The sequence below is a fragment of the Podarcis liolepis genome, assembly GCF_965112155.1.
Source record: "Podarcis liolepis genome assembly, chromosome: 2".
Lineage (NCBI taxonomy): Eukaryota > Metazoa > Chordata > Lepidosauria > Squamata > Lacertidae > Podarcis > Podarcis liolepis.
This window is the reverse complement of record NC_139555.1, coordinates 123,120,600-123,142,767: the sequence shown is the minus strand read 5'-3', so window position 1 is coordinate 123,142,767 and position 22,168 is coordinate 123,120,600. Positions and strand designations below refer to the sequence as shown.

General features: G+C 42.7%; 1 protein-coding gene across 1 annotated transcript; it reads left to right on the top strand.

The window, feature by feature from the left end:
- On the top strand, positions 1 to 21,001 carry LOC310700978 (vomeronasal type-2 receptor 26-like; the record flags this gene model as incomplete). Its single annotated transcript, XM_083490934.1, has 7 exons — positions 1 to 118; positions 4,269 to 4,482; positions 11,213 to 11,504; positions 13,265 to 14,074; positions 15,457 to 15,684; positions 18,910 to 19,036; positions 20,097 to 21,001. 7 exons carry the CDS (start codon positions 1 to 3, stop codon positions 20,999 to 21,001), a joined length of 2,694 nt encoding a protein of 897 aa, XP_083347060.1.
- Positions 21,002 to 22,168: the final 1,167 nt, after the last annotated feature.

Below are 22,168 nucleotides of genomic sequence, written 5' to 3'. Positions count from 1 at the left end.
ATGAACGAATACCTATTAGAAATCGAAGAGATCATTGAGAAAGCCAAAAATACCCTGAAAGAGTATTTTGAGTGGAATTTAAACAAAGAAACTAAAATTGATGTAGTCTGGGAAGCAAGTAAGGCAGTTCTTAGGGGATTTTTGATCCAACAGAATAGTTATAGAAGGAAGTTAAGAGAATCAAAAAAGGAAGAAATAGTGAAACAATTGAAAGAGTGTGAGGAAAAACTAATAATAAATCCCGAGGATGAAAAGATGAAACAAATATCTAAAGTGCTGCAAATTCAATACTCAACATTATTAGGGCAAGAGGTAGAATGGAGGATAAAATCAATGAAACAAAAATACTTTGAATCTGCAAATAAGACGGGGAGATTGCTGGCATGGCAGCTAAGGAAAATGAAAAAACAAATGGTGATTAATAAGATCAAAATAGAGGAACATATAATAGAAGATCCAAATGAAATAAAGGGAATGTTTCTTCAGTTTTATGAAACCTTGTACAAAAGAAAGGAGGATGAAGATATAGCAGAAATAGGAAGATACCTGGAGAAAAATGGGGGTGAGCGGCTGACAGAAGACGAAATATTCCATCTAAACAAACCAATAACGACGGATGAGGTTAAGGAGGCTATCAAAAAATGAAACCAGGGAAAGCCCCAGGACCAGACGGTCTGTCGCAAAAATATTATAAAGTCTTGGAGGAATACGTAACACCTGTCTTATGTGAGGTATTTAACAACATTTTGCAGGGAGGGAGGATACCGGACTCGTGGAGAGAGGCCCATATTACTTTAATACCAAAACCAGATGCGGACAAACTTGACATAAAAAACTACAGGCCGATATCACTACTTAATAATGATTATAAAATTTTTGCTGAGATAATGGCAAAAAGATTGAAAAAATATCTGATGAAATCAATCCATAAAGATCAAGCCGGATTTTTGCCAGGCAGACAGTTGAAGGATAATATAAGACATATAATTAACATCATTGAATATCTAGAGTTTAAAAATGAAATTCCTGCGGCTCTGGTATTTGTCGATGCCGAGAAGGCTTTCGACAATGTATCTTGGTGTTTTCTTTTAAAGTGTATGGAAAGGGTAGGGATAAAGGGGCCCTTCTTGGAGGGTATCAAAGCAATTTATTCGAGCCAAAGAGCTAAATTAATCATTAATAATAACTTAACAGATTCTTTTATGATTTCAAAAGGCACAAGACAGGGGTGCCCTCTGTCCCCCCTTCTGTTTATTATGGTATTGGAGATAATCACAAATAAAATAAGGGAAACACTGGAAATAAGAGGAATTAAACTTGGAGTGAAAGAATATAAATTGAAGGCATATGCTGACGATTTAGTAATATCATTAGAAGAACCATTAAAAGGTGTGGGAAAAGTTCTAGAGCTGCTTGAGGAGTTTGGAAAGCTATGTGGGTTTAAGTTAAATAAAAATAAGCCAAAAATACTGACAAAAAATTTGGCTGACGATTTAAGAACTCAATTAGAACAACCAACAGGGATCAAAGTAGTGAAAAAGGTGAAGTACTTGGGCATTTGGATGACGACAAAAAATATAAATTTAGTGGAAAATAACTATAATAGAACCTGGAGTGAGATTAAAAAAGATTTAGACAGTTGGAGTAGATTAACACTCTCCTGGGAGGGACGAATGGCTGCCATAAAAATGAACATCCTTCCAAAAATACTATTCTTATTTCAGAATATTCCAGTAATCAGAGGCACGACAATGTTTAAGAACTGGCAGAGGACCTTGTCCAGGTTTATTTGGTAGGGGAAGAGAGCAGGAATCAAGTTTAAACTGCTTACAGATAGGAGAGAAAGAGGGGGGGTTTGCCGTCCCGAATCTGCAATTATATTATGAGGCTGCATGTTTGTGCTGGATTAAGGATTGGATAGTTCTGGAAAATCTGGATGTGTTAGACCTGGAAGGATTTGATGCTAGATTTGGCTGGCATGCTTATTTATGGCAGGAAAAAGTAAGGGTGCATAAGGGATTCTCCCATCATATTGTGAGGGGAGCATTGTTAGAGGTTTGGAATAGAACTAAAAGACTGTTGGAAAAGGGCATACCTTGGTGGTTATCACCAGTTAATATCTCATCAATCAAAAACTTAAACATGGGAAACCAAAGATGGACCTACGAAGACCTCTTGATTAAATCGGATAAAGGGTGGAGAATTAAATCATATGAAGAATTAAAGGATAAGTCAATAGGGTGGCTACAGGTACACCAAATTAATGCCCTATGGAATGAACATAAAAAAATAGGGATGAGTGAGAAAAAATCAAAATTCCAGGTGGAAATACTAGGAGGAAAGAGTAAACTTTTATCTAAAATGTATAATCAATTACTGGAATGGGATACCAAAGATGAGGAGGTGAAGGAGGTCATGATAAAGTGGGCCATAGATTTGGGATACAATTTAGAATATGAGAGATAGGTGAAACTGTGGACTAAGGATATGAAATTTACAGCATGTGTTAGCCTCCGAGAAAATATGGAAAAAATGATGTATCGCTGGCATATTACACCTGTCAAACTGGGGAAAATGTACAAAACTGGAGACAAAAGATGTTGGAAGTGTAAAAAAAAAGAGGGCGATTTCCATCATATGTGGTGGTCATGTGCAGAAGTGAAGAAGTTTTGGGGTTCTATCTATGACGAACTGAAAAAGATACTGAAATATACATTTCCTAAAAAACCAGAGGCATTCCTTCTAGGAATGGTCGGTGAGGAGATTAGGAAAGAAGATCAAATTATGTTCCAGTACGCAATGGCAGCAGCCAGGATACTGCTGGCACAAAATTGGAAAACATCTAATATCCCAACTATTAGTGAATGGCAAAACAAGCTATTTGAGTACTCTGAGTTAGCAAAGATGACACAGAAGATCAGGCACCAGAGTAACAAAATCTTTATTAACGATTGGAATAAATTTATATTATATATGGAAAAAAACTTAGACAATATTAAAATAACAGTAGGCGAATTATAGAATCTGCGAAGTAAAGATAAAGGATGAAATAAGGATCTGCAAGAAGGTTATAAAGGTGATATAGCTCAAATCGTGGTGGAGGGAAGTTAAAATGACTTTTGGAGAAATATACTTACGTCTTGATGTTTTATTGTTTAGATTTGTTTATTTTTCCTTTTTGGTATGTTTGTGATTTTAAAACTGTGTATATTGGAAATAAAATTTATTAAAATTTTTTAAAAAAAGAGTTATGAGCTGGTAGCCCCTAGTTCAAACTGCATGGCTTACACAACTTACCCTTGTGTTTCTACACAAATAATTTAGAAACCTTTCACCACTTTGGAACCTATGTTTTACTGTCTGGGTTTTCTGACTGCTGAATGGAAAAACATATTCACAGGACCTTAAAGAGTTTGTAAGTAAACCATTTTTTAACTTAGCAAATATGTGGAAAGAGGGGTACTTTGGAAGGAATTTAGAAAGGCATATTTTAAAAGTCTAACAACCTATGTTTCCACACTTTACTTTGCTGCCTTTTTTGTTATTTTAAATCTCAGCTGGGGATTGGGAACTGCCAGAAAGTAGTTGGCCCAAACAAGGATCTTGGCATCCAGGAATTCTTCTATACAATGGTACCTCGGGTTACATACGCTTCAGGTTACACACTCTGCTAACCCAAAATAGTGCTTCAGGTTAAGAACTTTGCTTCAGGATGAGAACAGAAATCAGGCTCTGGCGGTGCAGCGGCAGCAGGAGGCCCGATTAACTAAAGTGGTGCTTCAGGTTAAGAACAGTTTCAGGTTAAGAACGGACCTCCAGAACGAATTAAGTACTTAACCCGAGGTACCACTGTATACCTATTTTTCCTTACTAACCACCAGACAGGAGAAGACAGGGGAGCCAGCTACATTAAAAACTGTGACACCTGATGGCCCTTCCCAATATGAGGTTTACAACGTGTTTTCTTGAAATGTTTTTTTATGTGTCTAGATCCAGCCAGGGACTACTGATCATGCAAGGAGCATGAAGGAGTTATCAGTAGAAGGTTCCCCAGCTATGTAGGTTAGATGGTCAGAGTTTGGGGGCTTGGGGCATTCCAGGTGGTTTTCCCTCCACCCTTAAGAATTCAGTAGGGGATGCTGAGTGCGGTTTTAGCTGTCATTAGAGCAAAAGACTCACCTCCCATGGAAGTACAGGGGGATATTATATAGGAGAATTCATAGGCTAGTTTTGACCCCTTAGCCTTCCCCTCCTTTTTTCCTTTCCAGGTTCCTCCTCTCACTCCACGCATGGTTTGTACAGTGCAGTATGCGAGCCCAGCCAACAACTGCTCCAGTTCACTGCCGTAGTACATGTGGATGCCCAGCTCGTGGTTTATCACCACAGCCAGAAGAGGCCATCTTGGTCTTGTGATTCATGGCTGAAGAATGCTGAGAAAAACCATCCTTGCAACTGGGAATGGAAGATGGAGAGAGGGCTGAGGTTCAGAGGGAACCTGGTGAATTTGCAGAAATTCTACTGCTGGACCAGAGCTGAATTGTGTGCAGGAGGGACCCGGATTCTACTCCCCACATCCTCCATCCTAGGGGTTCACAACATTCCATGGAATGAAAGAAATCAGAATATTTGGAAGGGCAGTGGGACAAAAAAGGGCACCTCCAGGGGTGAAGTCAAACGACTGTGATAGCAGCACCCAAGTGACCTCCCTGGGTCACAGTCTTGAGAAATGGGTATGGAGGTCCTAGGCTGTCCAGATAATAATAATAATAATAATAATAATAATAATAATAATAATAATAATAATAATAATAAAATTATTTATATCCCGCCCTCCCCAGCTGAGCCGGGCTCAGGGCGGCTAACAACAATCAAATAAACAATCAAATAATAACACATTCTAAAAATATTTCATTATAAAAATTAGTTAAAATCAAATTGATGGCAACCGATTAAACAAAATTCTGTGCAGGTTGCCAGAGGAGGGAGTCAGGCTGCGCCCTGACCAAAGGCCTGGCGGAACAACTCTGTCTTGCAGGCCCTGCGGAAAGATGTCAGGTCCCGCAGGGCCCTAGTCTCTTGTGACAGAGCATTCCACCAGGTTGGAGCCGCAGCCGAGAAGGCCCTGGCTCTAGTTGAGGCCAGCCTAACCTCTCTGAGGCCTGGGACCTTGAGGATGTTATTATTTGCAGACCGTAGGTTTCTCTGTGGGGCATACCAGGAGAGGCTGTCCCGTAGGTACGAGGGTCCTAGGCCGTATAGGGCTTTAAAGGTTAAAACCAGCACCTTAAACCTGATCCTGTACTCCACCGGGAGCCAGTGCAGCTGGTATAGTACCGGATGAATGTGATCTCGCAGCGAAGACCCCATAAGGAGTCTCGCCGCGGCATTCTGCACCCGCTGGAGTTTCTGGGTCAGTCTCAAGGGCAGCCCCACATAGAGCAAGTTACAATAATCCAGTCTGGAGGTGACCGTTGCATGGATCACAGTGGCTAGGTCAGGGCGAGAGAGATAAGGGGCCAACTGCTTAGCTTGGCGGAGATGGAAAAATGCCGCCTTTGTTATAGCTGTAATCTGCGCCTCCATAGAGAGGGAGGTATCGAAGATTACACCCAAACTCTTAACGGACGGTGCTGGCACTAATTGCACTCCCGCAAGAGATGGGAGTTGCCCCCTCAATCCCATATCGTCCCGCCCCAACCAGAGGACCTCTGTCTTCGAAGGATTTAACTTCAACCGGCTCCCACGTAACCATCCAGCCACAGCTTCCAGACATCTAGTCAGTGTGTCTGGGGCCGAGTTAGGATGGCCATCCATCAACAGATAGAGTTGGGTGTCATCAGCATACTGATGGCAACCCAGCCCAAAACTCCGGACAAGCTGGGCGAGGGGGCGCATAAAGATGTTAAAAAGCATCGGGGAGAGAATTGCACCCTGAGGCACTCCACACACCAAGGAGTGGCGCGATGACAATTCCCCCACAAGCGCCGCCCTCTGTCCCCGATCAGAGAGAAACGAGCGCAGCCATTGAAGGACTGTGCCCTGGATCCCCACGTCGGCAAGGCGGTGGTCCAGGAGTTCATGATCGACCATGTCAAAGGCTGCTGACAGATCTAGAAGAATCAGCAGCCCCGACCCGCCTCGATCCAGCTGCCTGCGGAGATCATCTGTTAGGGCGACCAGAGCCGTCTCGGTCCCATGACCAGCACGGAAGCCAGACTGGAATGGATCCAAAGAAGATGACAAGACCTCCCTCTTGGCTTCACTTATGTGGTCCAAAGGAAAGCAGAGCAATGTCTTTGGTTCCAGCTTGGCTGCAGGAGTTTCCGGAAGGAGGCATACAAGACACCATCCACCCGTCTTAGGGACTCCGGATTTGTGTAGGGTTTACTCCTGAGCCGTTTCCTAACCTGAAGATGTCCCCACAAGTCAGGACACACAAAGCTATTTATGAGGCCCATGGAGCCCAGCTGGACTTTTACCTTCTCTTTGAAAGAGGAGAACACATATTCCTTTGAAAATGTCCCCCCTTCAGCTGCTTTGAAGCTGCTGTTGCCCATATGTATACCTGAAGGAGCGTCTCCACCCCCATTGTCCAACCCAGACACTGAGCTCCAGCTTCGAGGGCCTTCTAGTGGTTCCCTCACCGCAAGAAGTGAGGTTACAGGGAACCAGGCAGAGGGCGTTCTTGGTAGTGGCGCCCTCCCTGTGGAACGCCCTCCCATCAGATGTCAAGGAAATAAACAACTATCTGACTTTTAGAAGACTACTGAAGGCAGCCCTGTTTAGGGAAGTTTTCCATTGTATAGGTAAAGGTAAAGGGATCCCTGAATGTTAGGTCCAGTTGCAGATGACTCTGGGGTTGCGGTGCTCATCTCATTTTACTGGCTGAGGGAGCCGGCGTACGGCTTCCGGGTCATGTGGCCAGCATGACTAAGCCGCTTCTGGCAAAACCAGAGCAGGGCACAGAAACGCTGCTTACCTTCCTACTGGAGCGCTACCTATTTATCTACTTGCACTTTGACGTGCTTTTGAACTGATAGGCTTGCAGGAGCAGGGACCGAGCAACGGGAGCTCACTCCGTTGTGGGGATTCGAACCGCTGACCTTCTGATTGGCAAGCCCAAGGCTCAGTGGTTTAGACCACAGCACCACCCGCGTCCCATTGTATAGGAACATACAAATAGAAAAAAAGCAATGTACCATGAATGTATTTGTCACAGTGTACCCACTATTACAAGGCTTGCAGTACATGCAAGTGATACTCCAGAATAATCAAAATAAGTACAACATTACAATAAATGATATGTTTTCATTATCTCTGATGCAAGGAATTATTGGAAGTGGCAGAGCAGCTGTAGCAAATATGACTGGAGCCCGGTGATCCAAGTTTCGAAGAGAAACTCCTTCTTCAGCTGATGATGTAAAAGAAAATGGTAGCAACCCAAGCCAAGCAATATATTGTAAACTTTTCCAGACCATAAACAGGCTGACTCACCCTGTGAAGTTAACAAGGTTAACTAGCAGAACACAGAGGAAGCCCATTAGTGGACATTTGTGAGTAGAGCAGTGGTTCCCAACCTTTTTTTTTGGCCATGCCCCACCTAAGCCTCTCTGAAATTCTGGTGCCTCACCCTGTCACATATAATTTTTATTATTCAAAAAGTGAACTATTCATGTGGAGGAAGCCTAAAAGGCCATTAACTTGGTCTAACTCATTCTCGAATTGCCTCCCATATAATTCAAATTGCCCCCCTTTGGTGTAGAGACTGTAAAGGTTCCTTCATTAGTTCTACTTGCTGAAAGTTTTTTTTAAAAAAAATAAATAAATGATGTTTTGCTATGTTTCTAAATGCCACCCAGAGTGGCTTGGGAAACCCATCCCGATGGGTGGGGTATAAATAATAAAATTATTATTATTATTATTATTATTATTATTATTATTATTATTACACCGAGTGTTTCTTAAAGAGGTACTACAATAAACATCCCGTCAAAAGATGTGTTCAGCCCATGTGGTGTGAGTGTGTTGAGAAGATGAATCACTTTTATGGTGATGGCTACCAATTTAGATGGGACGCGGGTGGCGTTGTGGGTTAAACCACAGAGCCTAGGACTTGTCGATCAGAAGGTCGGCGGTTCGAATCCCCACGACGGGGTGAGCTCCCGTTACATTTATTGTAATGTTGCATTTATTTTGATTATTCTAGAGTACCACTTGCATGTACTGCATGCCTTGTAATAGTGGGTACACTGTGACAAATACATTCATGGTACTTTGCTTGCCATATATTGTGTCTGAATCCCTGCTTTCCCCCCCTGATTGTATGTTCCTATACAATGGGACGCTAGTGGCGCTGTGGTCTACACCACTGAGCCTTGGGCTAGCCAATCAGAAGGTCAGCGGTTCGAATCCCCACAACGGGGTGAGCTCCCGTTGCTTGGTCCCTGCTCCTGCCAGCCTAGCAGTTCAAAAGCGCGTCAAAGTGCAAGTAGATAAATAGGTAGCACTCTGGCGGGAAGGTAAATGGCATTTCAGTGCGCTGCTCTGGTTCGCCAGAAACGGCTTAGCTGTATGCCGGAAGTTGTATTCCGGTTCCCTCGGCCAATAAAGCGAGATGAGCGCCGCAACCCCAGAGTCGGTCATGACTGGACCTAATGGTCAGGGGTCCTTTTACCTTTTACCAACCTAGATGGTTTTGAAAAAGAATCCTAGGATCAGAGGCTCCTGAACTCTCAATTGCTGTGGAATAACACTAGAAGGGGGCTGTTGCTCTTTTGCAACCAGGGCTGTCAGTTTTCTCTCAGCAAAGTTCAGGCCAAACTCCCCCCTCACTCCGACTCACATCGTACTTTGACGCCACATCTGCAATTTCTCACAAATACATTTTTTTCTCCAGCTCTACACCTGCCTCCAGGATATTGAAGGGACGAGTTGCCTTGCCTTTATAATTATTACAATTAATAATAATTATAATTATTGCCTTTATAATTACTATTTCTGAAGCTTGGGAGACATTGCTGGAGGTCTCCTACACATTAGGATCTGAGGCAGCCTGAGGTTAATTTTTGCACTGCGCCTTGGGAGGGAAAAAGTTGAAACCCGGAATATCTCTTGCATCAGACTGAGTCAAGATTTAGAGCAGGGAAAAGGGTGAGTGGGTGGGGAAGGCTTGCATAAATTTATTGCCACTGCAGCTTTGGTCTTCCAATAGCTTTTGGCTTCTAATCAGTTAGCTGAGGAGGAGAGAGGAGCACTCACAAGAAAGGTGCAGAAGGCAGAATGATCTCTCTGGGGGTTCTGCTTCTACTTTTGCTGCTAATGCCTCGTGGAATCTGTGGGCACCTGAAGACAAAATGCCCCTTGAATCTGATCAGGGATCAAACTGATGTAAACTTTTACTACCGCCCTGGAGACTTCCTCATCAGTGGAAACACACCTCCAAATAAAATTATTCTATACCTACACAACTTTTCCCAACCCCCATTAATGAAGGTTAGGAGGTAAGTTAGTAGGTGCAGGTGGGTGTCTTTGTTTCTGCACGCTCTGCTCCAGGTGTTCCTATTTACAAGGGAAACAGTCCCTATTTCAGCTTTCTCCATGATCACCAGCATTACTACCTAATACAAAGGTTGCAAATGTGGTTGAATGTGTGCAGACCATCCGAGTGTCTCTGTTTTCCAGGGAAAGTCCTGGATTTACACAAGACGTCTCAGTTTCTGTTTTGACCCAGGAGTGTCCCACTTTTCCTTAGGATGTCCCAATTTTCATCAGAGAAATGCTAGAGAGTATGGAATTATCCGACCCCGAGCCAAGGAGATAAGTAACTATAGAACCTTTAGAAGACATCTGAAGGCAGCCCTGTATAGGGAAGTTTAAAAACTTTTGCCGTGTTTTTATATAGGTTGAAAGCTGCCCGGAGTAGCTGGGGCAACCCAGTCATTTTATAAATATAATGATACTAAAACTAATACTAATAATACTAATAATACTACTAATAATGGTCGTCCCTATTTTCATTGGAGAAATGTTGGAAGGTATGTGTGTGTGGATTATATGTATTCTATAGCAAGAAGATCTGCATGCATTGTACAACTGAACATTTGGAGAGAGGGGAAGGGAGTGTGAGAGTTCAGCCAGTGCTCATTGATGTGTTAGTTACAAAGTATTTTGTGCTGATAATGTGGGAGGGGATGTGATTTTTTATTTTTTTTAAAAAAATGTTCCTCAGTCTGAAATAGTCCTGGATCAGCCAACGGGAGCCCATATATTCAATATATTCCAGTATCCTGCTCTCACCAGTGTGGTGTAGTGGTTAAGAGTGGTGGACTCGTAATCTGGTGAACCGGGTTCGCTTCCCCGCTCCTCCACATGCAGCTGCTGGGTGACCTTGGGCTAGTCACGCTTCTCTGATGTCTCTCAGCCCCACTCACCTCACAGAGTGTTTGTTGTGGGGGAGGAAGGGAAAGGAGACTGTTAGCCGCTTTGAGACTCCTTAGGGTAGTGATAAAGCGAGATATCAAATCCAAACTCTTCACAATGGCCAACCAGATGGGAGCAACCAGAAAGCAGGATTTGAGCAGAAGAGCTCCGTGAATTTGTCTAATTCTCTTTTAAGGCCATCCAGGTTGGTGTGAGTTCCATAGCTTATCTATGTGTGTTGCACAAAGTTTTCTCCTTCTACCGATCTCTCCATTATAGCTGGGTGCAATGTCAGTTTGAGAGAACATCCCCCCCCCCCCATTGCATGCTTAGGCAAGTGCAATGCATCTGGTGAATATATTTGGGTCTGAGTATCAGCCCACTTTCTGCTGACTGTTGACTTCACTTGCACAAAGGAGACTCAAAGTGAGAGCAAATGTAGTCCTTCTGGCCTCGTGATATCTTTTTATTTTTAAACCAAAGGACTCAACCGCTCACAATTTGCTGGGCTGAAAGTGATATTTACTGACTTACAGTGCAATCAATCCATGAGAAATAAGTCTGAATGATTGAACAGGGTTTCCTGCCAGGCAAGTGGGTTTGGGATTGCATCCTTATTCCCTTTCTAGAACACAAACTGAGCACTCAAAGGCGCATTTTTGTGCCCACATTGTTCAGAGTTATATATTGCCCAGAAAAGCCCTTAGATTGATAAAACAAAAGATGTGACATTTTGTTTTCATGTACTGGCGAATAGCAGCTTTACACTTTTTAACGTATCTTTTTATTACAGAGCAACGCCAAAGTTCTACTGGCACATCTTGTCCTTCCTGTTCACCATTCAGGAGATCAACAGTGATCCCAGGCTCTTACCCAACATCACCCTGGGCTACAACCTCTATGATAACTATTTTGATGCCAGGATCACTTCTGATGCCTTGCTAGACCTGGTCTCAGGCGGGGAAAGCAATATTCCCAACTACCACTGTGGAAGACAGAATAACCTTTTGGCTGTTCTTGAAGGGGGCAATTCTGTAAACTCAAAACAGATTTCAGCCTTGTCAGGCGTCTACAAAATCCCACAGGTATGAAGGGTGGGGCCTGGAGGGGCAGAGAAGTTCAACTGCAGAAAATTCCACTTTCTTTCCAGTGAAGTCGAGACAGAACCCCCCCAATTAGATAATGCTTAGCTATAGCCAGTGCTATTTTTCTAGAAAAGAGGTGTTGGAGCTCACCATTAACTTCTCCCTTGTTTTCTTAGAATGGCAATGGCACCCACCTGAGAGGTGCTGGAGCTGAGCTCTGATGAGTTCTGGCGGGGGGGGGGGGGAGAGCCTTGGCTATATAGCATAGGACGACTGCAAGAAGATCAAACCTATCCATTCTTAAGGAAATCAGCCCTGAGTGCTCACTGGAAGGACAGATCCTGAAGCTGAGGCTCCAATACTTTGGCCACTTCATGAGAAGAGAAGACTCCCTGGAAAAGACCCTGATGTTGGGAAAGATGGAGGGCAGAAGGAGAAGGGGACGACAGAGGACAAGATGGTTGGACAGTGTTCTCGAAGCTACCAGCATGAGTTTGACCAAACTGCGGGAAGCAGTGGAAGACAGGAGGGCCTGGCGTGCTCTGGTCCATGGGGTCATGAAGAGTCGGACATGACTAAACAACTAAACAATAGCATGACTGGATCCAGGGATCTTACTTTCAACCTTCACCCACCTGGTGAGAGCCAGTGTGGTGTAGTGGTTAAGAGCAGTAGTCTTGTAATCTGGTGAACAGGGTTCAAGTCTCTGCTCTTCCACATGCAGCTGCTGGGTGACCTTGGGCCAGTCACACTTCTTTGAAGTCTCTCAGCCCCACTCACCTCACAGAGTGTTTGTTGTGGGGGAGAAAGGGAAAGGAGAATGTTAGCTGCTTTGAGACTCCTTAAAGGGAGTGAAAGGCAGGTGCCCTCCAGATCTTTCTTTTTTTTAATATAATTTCATAGAATCATAGAATCATAGAGTTGGAAGAGACCACAAGGGCCATCGAGTCCAACCCCCTGCCAAGCAGGAAAAACCATCAGAGCACTCCTGACATATGGTTGTCAAGCCTCTGCTTAAAGACCTCCAAAGTAGGAGACTCCACCACACTCCTTGGCAGCAAATTCCACTGTCGAACAGCTCTTACTGTCAGGAAGTTCTTCCTAATGTTTAGGTGGAATCTTCTTTCTTGTAGTTTGGATCCATTGCTCCATGTCCGCTTCTCTGGAGCAGCAGAAAACAACCTTTCTCCCTCCTCTATGTGACATCCTTTTATATATTTGAACATGGCTATCATATCACCCCTTAACCTCCTCTTCTCCAGGCTAAACATGCCCAGCTCCCTTTTTAAATTCAGTTTTACACTAGGCATTTGAATTCAAACATTAATCATAATCATCAACATTTAGGATTCCCTGAATCCTTAGACTTTCCTCTACCTCTCCATGGTTTTCATGGAGGTACCACTGTGCACTACAATCCTGTCAAAGTTTTTAGTTGTTTACAGTATTCTCTTAAGTAACTTCTATCCCCCCATTCCTTATTAAAGTTTCTATCTTCCTGGTTTCTGATTTTCCTGTCATTTTCACCATTTCGGCATAGTCCATCATCTTCACCAACCATTCGTCTCTGGTCGGGTCAGGTGTCATTTCCCAGAATGCTTTTGTTATTTTGCACGTCCAAATCTTTCAGCCTACAACTCCAGCCAGACCAACCAGGACAAATTGTGTATTACAATGATAATAATAATGTCAGGTTACTAAATATCTGTTCATTATCCTGGAAGCAATATAAAACACCAATCTCTTCCTTTCCTCACTAGATCAGTTTTGGCTTGGTTACTCAACTTCTTGACGATAAAAGAGAGTTCCCGTTTCTCTACCAGATACTCCCCAGAGAAGAAACTCAGTGCTGGGGGATTGTCAAGTTCCTCCTCTATTTCGGATGGACGTGGATTGGCCTCTTTGTTTCAGACAATGACAACGGTGAAAGGTTCTTGAGTGCCTTGACTCCTCTGCTGATCAGCCATGAAATTTGCATTGCCTTGTTAAAAAGACTACCAGAAAAGTATGCAGGAGAAAAGCTCATCCAGAGTGAACCCTTTGCCAAATGGAGACAAGTCAATGTATTTGTTTATTATGAAAACACTCACTTGGCATGGGTAACCATCATGATACTACAAAGAAAAATGGAGGAACAAATTGGGGCAAAAGTCTGGATCTCAACAAATTTTCAGGACATTAATTTGAATTTTGCTTTTCCCCCTGATTACTTGCAGTACATCCATGGCTCTTTTGCCTTTGTCATGAAGCCCCCAATAAAGAAAGAATATCAATTCTATAACCCAGGTTCTGTCCTTCTTAAAAAGTTTATGAGTGAAGCATTTCATTGTTTCTATTCAAAGCATTTGTTGGCTGTAAAAGGTCGGACAAGATGCACAGAGAATGAGAAACTGGAGATGGTGCCTGAAGAGGAGCTGCAGAGAGTCCTGTCTCAAGACAGCTACATCACTTACTTCAGTGTCGAAGCTGTGGCTCATGCTTTGAATGCTGCATATTCATCCAGATCTAAGGTCATGCTGATGGCAAGTGGAGGAGACAGGCTGGAACGTCAAAGGCTACAGCCATGGCAGGTATTTCCTCCCCCACTTAATTTATTTATTATTAATGTTGCAATACATATATGAAACCTTTACATATTGATACATATACATTATATTCGTAAATTCACATTTTCACATTTCATTATGTACCAACATTTATCCATTTCTTATTTCTTGCCCTATGTCTTCCCTCCACCCGTGCGTGACTTCCTTGTTATTATTTTGTAACTTTATTATTGAGATTGTAATTCTGTATCTTAATAATTAAGCATTCAATCTTATGTATCTGCTTAGCTTAACTTGACTTTGTGAAATCAGTCTATACATATCAATAAGTTCTTGTTGGAGCATCTTTCGGTCATGTATTCTTCTAGACATTTCCATTCTGGTTTGAGATTTTGATTAGATTGCATTCTAATTGTTGCCATCATTTCAAAAAAATTATATTGCCAATCTTTCAATGTTGGTACTTCTTCTGATTTCCAATTTTTTGCAACCCATAACCTTGCGGCAGCTGTTGCATATAAAAAGGATTCACTTCATGTCTTTTGGGATGTCATTTGTTATAATTCCTAAAAGGAATGTTTCCGGCTTCTTACCAAGTGTTGTTTTAAACATTTTTTTTCCAGTTCCTCGTGTATATTTCCCCATTTTTTTTATCACATCCTCACCATACATGATACAAGGATCCCTCTGATACCTTACATCTCCAACACAGATTCGATTTTAGTTTATAAATTTTAGCCAGTTTTACAGGGCAGGTATTTCCTTTCCTTTGCTGTTTCCTTTCTTTCCCACTGCAATCCATTTTCCCATCTCTGGAATCAAATTTGGTAGTCAGATATTCTTTTTTTGTTTTGCCCATTTTGGACGAAAATCTAAATAGTGACACTTGTGGTGGAGGTAAACCTTTCTGCCTATTCTGGTTATGACAGAACACTCCCCTACCATCTAGTTCTTGCGCTCTGGTGCCCTGAGAGAGATGCAAGTTGTGAATGGCCTCAGCCTAGTATACCTGAAGGAGCATCTCCACTCCCATTGTGAGATGCAGCACCAAGGGCCTTCTCACTGTGAGAAGTGAAGCTGCAGGGAACCAGGCAGAGGGCCTTCTTGGTAGTGGCACCCACCCTGTGGAATGCCCTCCTGTCAGATGCCAAGGAAATGAGTAACCATATAACCTTTAGAAGACATCTGAAGGCAGTTCTGTATAGCGAAATTTAACATGTAATTTTTATTATGTTTTTATATATGTTGGAAGCTCCCCATAGTGGCTAGGGCATCCCAGTCAGGTGGGATAAATAATAAGATTTTTATTATTATGATGCAGCCTTCGTGTATGACAGTCTACAGGGCTGAGATATTCAACACGGTTTTCTATTTCCTTAATGCTGGTGTTTTTCCTGCCATTTCAGCTTCATCCTTCCTTAAGAGAAATGCAGTTTTTGAACACTTGCATGGGCAGCCTCAGACTGGACGAGAATGGGGAGCTGCCAGGCAACTATGATATTGAGAACTGGGTCATGCTTCCCAATAAGTCTTCTTTTAGAGTGAAAGTTGGGAATATAGAGAAAGAGACACCTACTTATTTCAAGTTCACCATTAATTCAGAAGCCATTGTGTGGCCCAAAGGTAGTAACAAGGTAGGAGACAACTTAAGCCACATGGTAAGTGTTGAGCTCAAATAACCTGTCGAGTAGTTCCAAGGGAAGTTCAACCGTAACCCGGGGCACACTTACCCGGGCGTAAGTCCTTTTGAATAGGTAGAGCAGTGGTTGGAACCTGCAGGTCCCCTCATATAGCAAATCAGAACTCTTTTGTATAATGATGATGATAATAATAATAATAATAATAATAATAATAATAATAATAATAATAATTCAGAAGGCAACTTCTTCAGGTGATGGCTTATTTAGCTGCTGCTCTTCGTAAGTGTGTTTGGTTATTGCAGTCTTGGATTGCTATATTGTTTTTGTATCTTTTGTTCTCTACTTTGATGCAAATAGGGACATGTCTCACTCCCCTCCAACAGGCCCTTCTCAACCGCCCTATCTTTGTCTCCACCCAACAGGACACAGCACACACCCTCCACCGTCATGAGAAAACCCCTTAATCCATGTTTTAGTTTATTTTACTCTTTGGTAGATTTACAAAAAGAAACACACACACACACCAATAAATACATTTTAGAAAGGGGCAAGATTAGACATGGATGCACAAGGCATTTCTTTTTGACTACTGCAATGCGCTCTTTGTGGGGCTTTGAAGGTGACCCAGAAATTACAACTAATCCAGGATGCGGCAGCTAGACTGGTGACTGGGAGTGGCCGCCGAGACCATATAACACTGGTCTTGAAAGACCTACATTGGTTCCCAGTACGTTACCAAGCACAATTAAAAGTGTTGGTGCTGACCTTTAAAGCCCTAAATGGCCTCAGCACAGTATACCTGAAGGAGCATCTCCACCCCCATCGTTCAGCCCGGACACTAAGGTCCAGCTCTGAGGGCCTTCTGGCGGTTTCCTCCCTGTGAGAAGTGAGGTTACAGGGAATGTTCTCGGTAGTGGCGCCTGCCCTGTGGAATGCCCCCCATCAGATGTCAAGGAAATAAACAACTATCTAACTGTTAGAAGACATCTGACGATAGCCCTGTTTAGGAAAGTTTTTAATGTTTGATGTTTTATTGTGTTTTTAATATTCTGTTGGGAGCTGCCCACAGATGGGTGGGGTACAAATATATTATTATTATTATTATTATTATTATTATTATTATTATTATTATTATTATTATTATTATTATCAAGAGTATTTGTGCTCCTCTCCACTTCCACTTCCTTCCTTCCCAGGGCACCTCCGCCCTCTACCTGCAGCAAGAGCCAGTGCATCACACAGGGCTGGGCCTCAGTGGTGGCAGCCTTTCTTCCTCGCCTGCTCTTCAGAAGCCACTATGAGCTGCCAAAGGGAGGATGCTGGCAGAGGCAGCCATGGAAAAGCCACAGAGAGGCAGCAGGATGCTCCCTCACTGCCACCGCCACTCAGAATAAGCACCGACTCATCCTCTTCCCTGAGATCAGGAGCGGTGGCACTGGCAGGGGAAATTAGGACATTCCAGGATAAATCAGACTTTCGTAATTTTGGCACTGTCCTTGGAAAATCGGGACACTTGGCGGTTGTGATAGGAAGGTCAGATACAGTGGTACCTCGGGTTAAGTACTTAATTCGTTCCGGAGGTCCGTTCTTAACCTGCAACTGTTCTTTTTTTATAATTTTCTTTTATTAATTTTACAACAAAACAAAACGTACATACTAATTTCACATCCAATTTTTCACAAAATGTTTCTTTTCTGGACTTCCTTCAGCTTTTCCGTAAATCATCCATAGTCATTATTTTAATTGCACATTCCCTAGTTTGTATTGTCATTGTTTATACCCTTCATTTTCTTTCCCTTTAGACAATACTTCTCAGTTTTTCACAGTGCTTTTTAAAACCCCTCTAGCGTTATCTGTCCCTCACTTATGCTTTCCAGATATTCCTCAAATTTCCCCCAGTCCTTGATGAACTTTTGGTCTCTTAAGTATCTAATCTTCCCAGTCAATTTGTCCAACTCAGCATAGTCTAACAACTTCATTCTCCATTCTTCCACTGGCGGTATTTCCTGTTGTTTCCATTTCTGAGCCAGTAGCACCCTTGCTGCTGTCACTGCATACTGGAAAAATTTACAATCCTTTCTCTTTATCTCATTTCCTAGTATTCCTAACAGAAAGGCCTCAGGTTTCTTTGTAAATGTATATTTTAAAATCTTCTTCAACTCATTGTATATCCTTTCCCAGAAGCCTTTCACTTTCTTACATTCCCACCACATATGATAAAAAGAACCTTCTTTATCTTTACATTTCCAACACTTATTACATGTCTTATACATTTTCGCTAATTTCACCGGTGTTATATACCATCTATAAAACATTTTCATAACATTTTCTTTTAACGTCATACATGCTGTAAATTTTAAATTTTCTTTCCATAATTTTTCCCAATCCTCAAATTGTATATTATAGCCGACATCTCTGGCCCAATGTATCATTACCGACTTGACTTCCTCATCTTTCAGATTCCATTCTAACAACAACTTGTACATTTTGGATAGAATTTTGGGGTCATTATTTATTATTTCAACCTGAAATTTTGAATCTTTGTCGGCATAACCGCCATCTTTGATATCTTTCCTAAACATTTCATTTATTTGAAAATAATGCAACCAATCATATACATATTCTTTAACCTGTTCATATGGTTTCATTTTCCATTTCCCCCTTCTTTAAATAACAATTGTCCATATGTGATCCAATTGCCTCTCATATTAATTTTCTTTATGCTCATAACTTCTAACGGAGATAACCAGTGTGGTACTTTAGGTTCTAATAGGTTTTTATACCTATCCCATACTGCAATTAAAGGACCTAACCTGAAAATGTTCTTAACCTGAAACTGTTCTTAACCTGAAGCACCACTTTAGCTAATGGGGCCTCCTGCTGCTGCCGCCACGTGATTTCTGTTCTCATCCTGAAGCAAAGTTCTTAACCCGAGGTACTATGTCTGGGTTAGCGGAGTCTGTAACCTGAAGCATATGTAACCTGAAGCGTCTGTAACCCAAGGTACCACTGTATATAATTTTGGAACAAGCAAGCAAACACAGCCAGGAGGTTTCCCTACCATGTCATTCTGCATCAAAAGTGGTTCCCTGAAAAAAGTCATAGATAAGAAGGACAAGAGATCCTGTAGGGTCATTTCCAAACTCTGTAAGTGAACTCTGTAGACACAAATACTCCCTTTATTGTCCCTTTAACGCAGCATCTTCTCTTTATGATTAGACCAGGCCTCGCTCCAGGTGCACTGAAAGCTGTCGCCCGGGATACGCCAAGGTAGTTCAAGAAGGAGAGGCAGTTTGCTGCTATGGCTGTGCTCCATGTATGGAAGGGACCATCTCCACTTGGGAAGGTGGGTGACTCCAAGGGAGAACTAGAAAGAGGTCAGCGATTAATTCAGAGGCATTTTCTGATAGAGATATTTTTAAATGTGGATCATTTCTTGACATCTCTATTTTTAATCACCTTCTTAAATTACAGGAAGTAGGTTGAAACAAATGGCCTCAAGGAAGCGAACTGTGGGCTATTCCCCTGTTTTAAAATTCAGTGGCCAGATATATAATTTATATTAAATGAATCCGTTTCAGGTGGAACAGGGCAGTATAATAATAATACTAACAACAACAACAACAACAACAACAACAACTACAATAATTTATTATTTGTACCCCGCCCATCTGGCTGGGTTTCCTCAGCCGCTCTGGGCAGCTTCCAACAAAACACTAAAATACAATAACCTATTAAACATTAAAAGCCTCCCTAAACAGGGCTGCCTTCAGATGTCTTCTAAAAGTTTGTTAGTTATTTTTCTCTTTGACATCTGGTGGGAGGGCGTTCCACAGGGCGGGTGCCATTACCGAGAAGGCCCTCTGCCCGGTTCCCTGTAACTTGGCTTCTCGCAGCGAGGGAACCACCAGAAGGCCCTCAGCGCTGGACCTCAGTGTCTGGGCAGAACGATGGAGGTGGAGACGCTCCTTCAGGTATACTGGACCGAGGCCATTTAGGGCTTTAAAGGTCAGCACCAACACTTTGAATTGTTTAGTAGAACAGTTACGCTCCACAAAATAAAACACCATAAATGTCAAGGGTCAAGGTAAAGAGGTGTGTATTCAGCATTTGCAAAAGCTGTACAATCAAGACACCAGAAGCATCTCTGGCGGACAGTCACTGCCTTTCATCTTTATCTACGTCACAAGAAATTTCTGACAATAAATTTTGAGGAAAAAATTATGTGCCACCCCTGTCACCTGAGGGGAAAGGAATGGTACAATACGCCAATTAAGAAACCAATGTTGTTCATTCCTTATTGCACATTCTTGCCTCCTGACTTCAGCATATTTTTTCAAAATGCAATAGAACAAAGATAGTAATGGATGTAAATGATGCTAAGGCACCCATTTTCTCCCCCTCAGATGCAAAACACTGCACCAAATGTCCAGAAGATCAGTATCCAAACAAGGGTCAAGTTCAATGTGTTCCCAAAGTTATCACTTTCCTGGCCTATGAAGAATCTTTGGGGATCCTCCTGGCTTCTTTTGCCTTCTTCTTTTCCATCACCACAGGCTGTGTGCTAGGAATCTTCCTTAAATTCCTAGAAACTCCAATAGTCAAAGCCAACAACCGGGACCTCTCTTTCATCCTCCTCATCTCCCTCCTGCTTTCCTTTTTGTCCTCCTTCCTGTTCATTGGCCGGCCAAGGAAAGTGACCTGCCTTCTCCAACAAACAGCCTTCAGCATCATCTTCTCAGTTGCCGTCTCTTCTTTGTTGGCTAAAGCAATCACTGTGGTCCTGGCCTTCCTGGCCACCAAGCCAGGGAACAAGGTGAGGAGATGGCTGGGGAAGAGTCTGGCCAACTCCATTGTCCTTTCCTGTTCCAGTGTCCAAGTGATCATTTGCACCATCTGGTTGGGAACCTCTCCCCCATTCCCAGACTCTGACATGAGCTCCCAAGCTGGGCAGATCATCCTGCAATGTAATGAAGGGTCTGCTGCCATGTTTTATGGTTCCCTTGGCTACATGGGTTTCCTGTCTGCCATCTGCTTCACGGTGGCTTTCCTAGCCAGGAAGCTTCCTGGAGCCTTCAATGAAGCTAAGCTGATCACCTTCAGCATGCTGGTCTTCTGCAGTGTTTGGGTGTCCTTTGTTCCCACCTACCTGAGCACCAAGGGGAAGTACATGGTAGCTGTGCAGGTTTTCTCTATCTTAGCCTCCAGTGCTGGGCTTCTGGGCTGCATCTTCATTCCCAAGTGCTACATTATTGTACTCAGGCCTGATCTGAATACAAAGGAGCACCTGATAACAAAAACCAAACAGTGAAACAAAACACCAGGAGGTTTTATTTCATTCAGCTACTCTTTTGCAAGTGACACCTGTTGAGGGGCACAACAGTGCAGGAGGAAATCTTAGGAAACTGGGTTGATGCTGCAGGTGAGAGATCTCCCCAGAACCTAATTGATCACCCAGATACATTATACCTGCCTACCCATGCAATTGCCAATACCAACTGGGTATCTGGGATCTGGGGGGTAGGTGGGGATTTTTTTCTGTATTTCTAGTTGGGAATGTTCTCTCAAACTAACATTGCATCCACTTATAAAGCAGAGAAAATGAGTTCCTGTCATTATCTCACCTGTGTGATCTGTTGTCTCCTCAATTTCATTGCAATGACAGTTGCAGTTTGTGGAATAACTAGTCACATATAACTGACCCAAACACTTTGCTCATCATCTGAGGCCATTCTTTGTTTTCCCACTCCATGAGAGATCTGGTAGTTGGCAGCAGGAGAACAGGTATTTTCTGCAGTGACTCCCCATTTGTGGAATGCTGTCCCCAGGGAGACTTGCCTGGTGCCATCACTATATATCTTTATGTTCCAGGCAAAAACATTCTTCTATAACCTGGCCTCATTTCTTTAACTATCTGCGGTCTTTTAAATGTCGGTGGGATGTTTTAATGTATTTCTTTTTCCTCTTGGTTTTAATGTATTTATGCGGGATTTCTTCACTTGTTTGTTTGGTTGTAAGTTGTTTTGGGTTGTCCTGAGCAAGATAAAGTGACTAATAAATTTAATAAATCATAAAAATCGCAACACTGGCTGTGGTTGATGATGGTTGCAATCCAAATCTACCATCAGCATCATAGCCCCTCCTGGTCTTCTCTTCCTAATGGTTCAGCTTGCTCAGAGCTAACCACCAATTCTGGTTACAGATAAGTCCACCAATTCTGGTACACTATGAACCACTGATGCAGTTGCTGTGGATACTGGCATATCTTGTATCAAATCCTGGCCGCACTCTGAACACAAGCCTTTCATAACAACAGGATGGCTGCATCCTCCTAGCCACACCAGAACACTTCTGATTCTCCCCTTTCCTGAATTCAGTGCCAGATCCATTGGATTTCCTAATGTGCTTCAGTGGAGACCCAAGGAGGGCAGGTGGGCTGAAGGGCCGGTGGAGACCATATTGCATTGGGGCCTTTTTA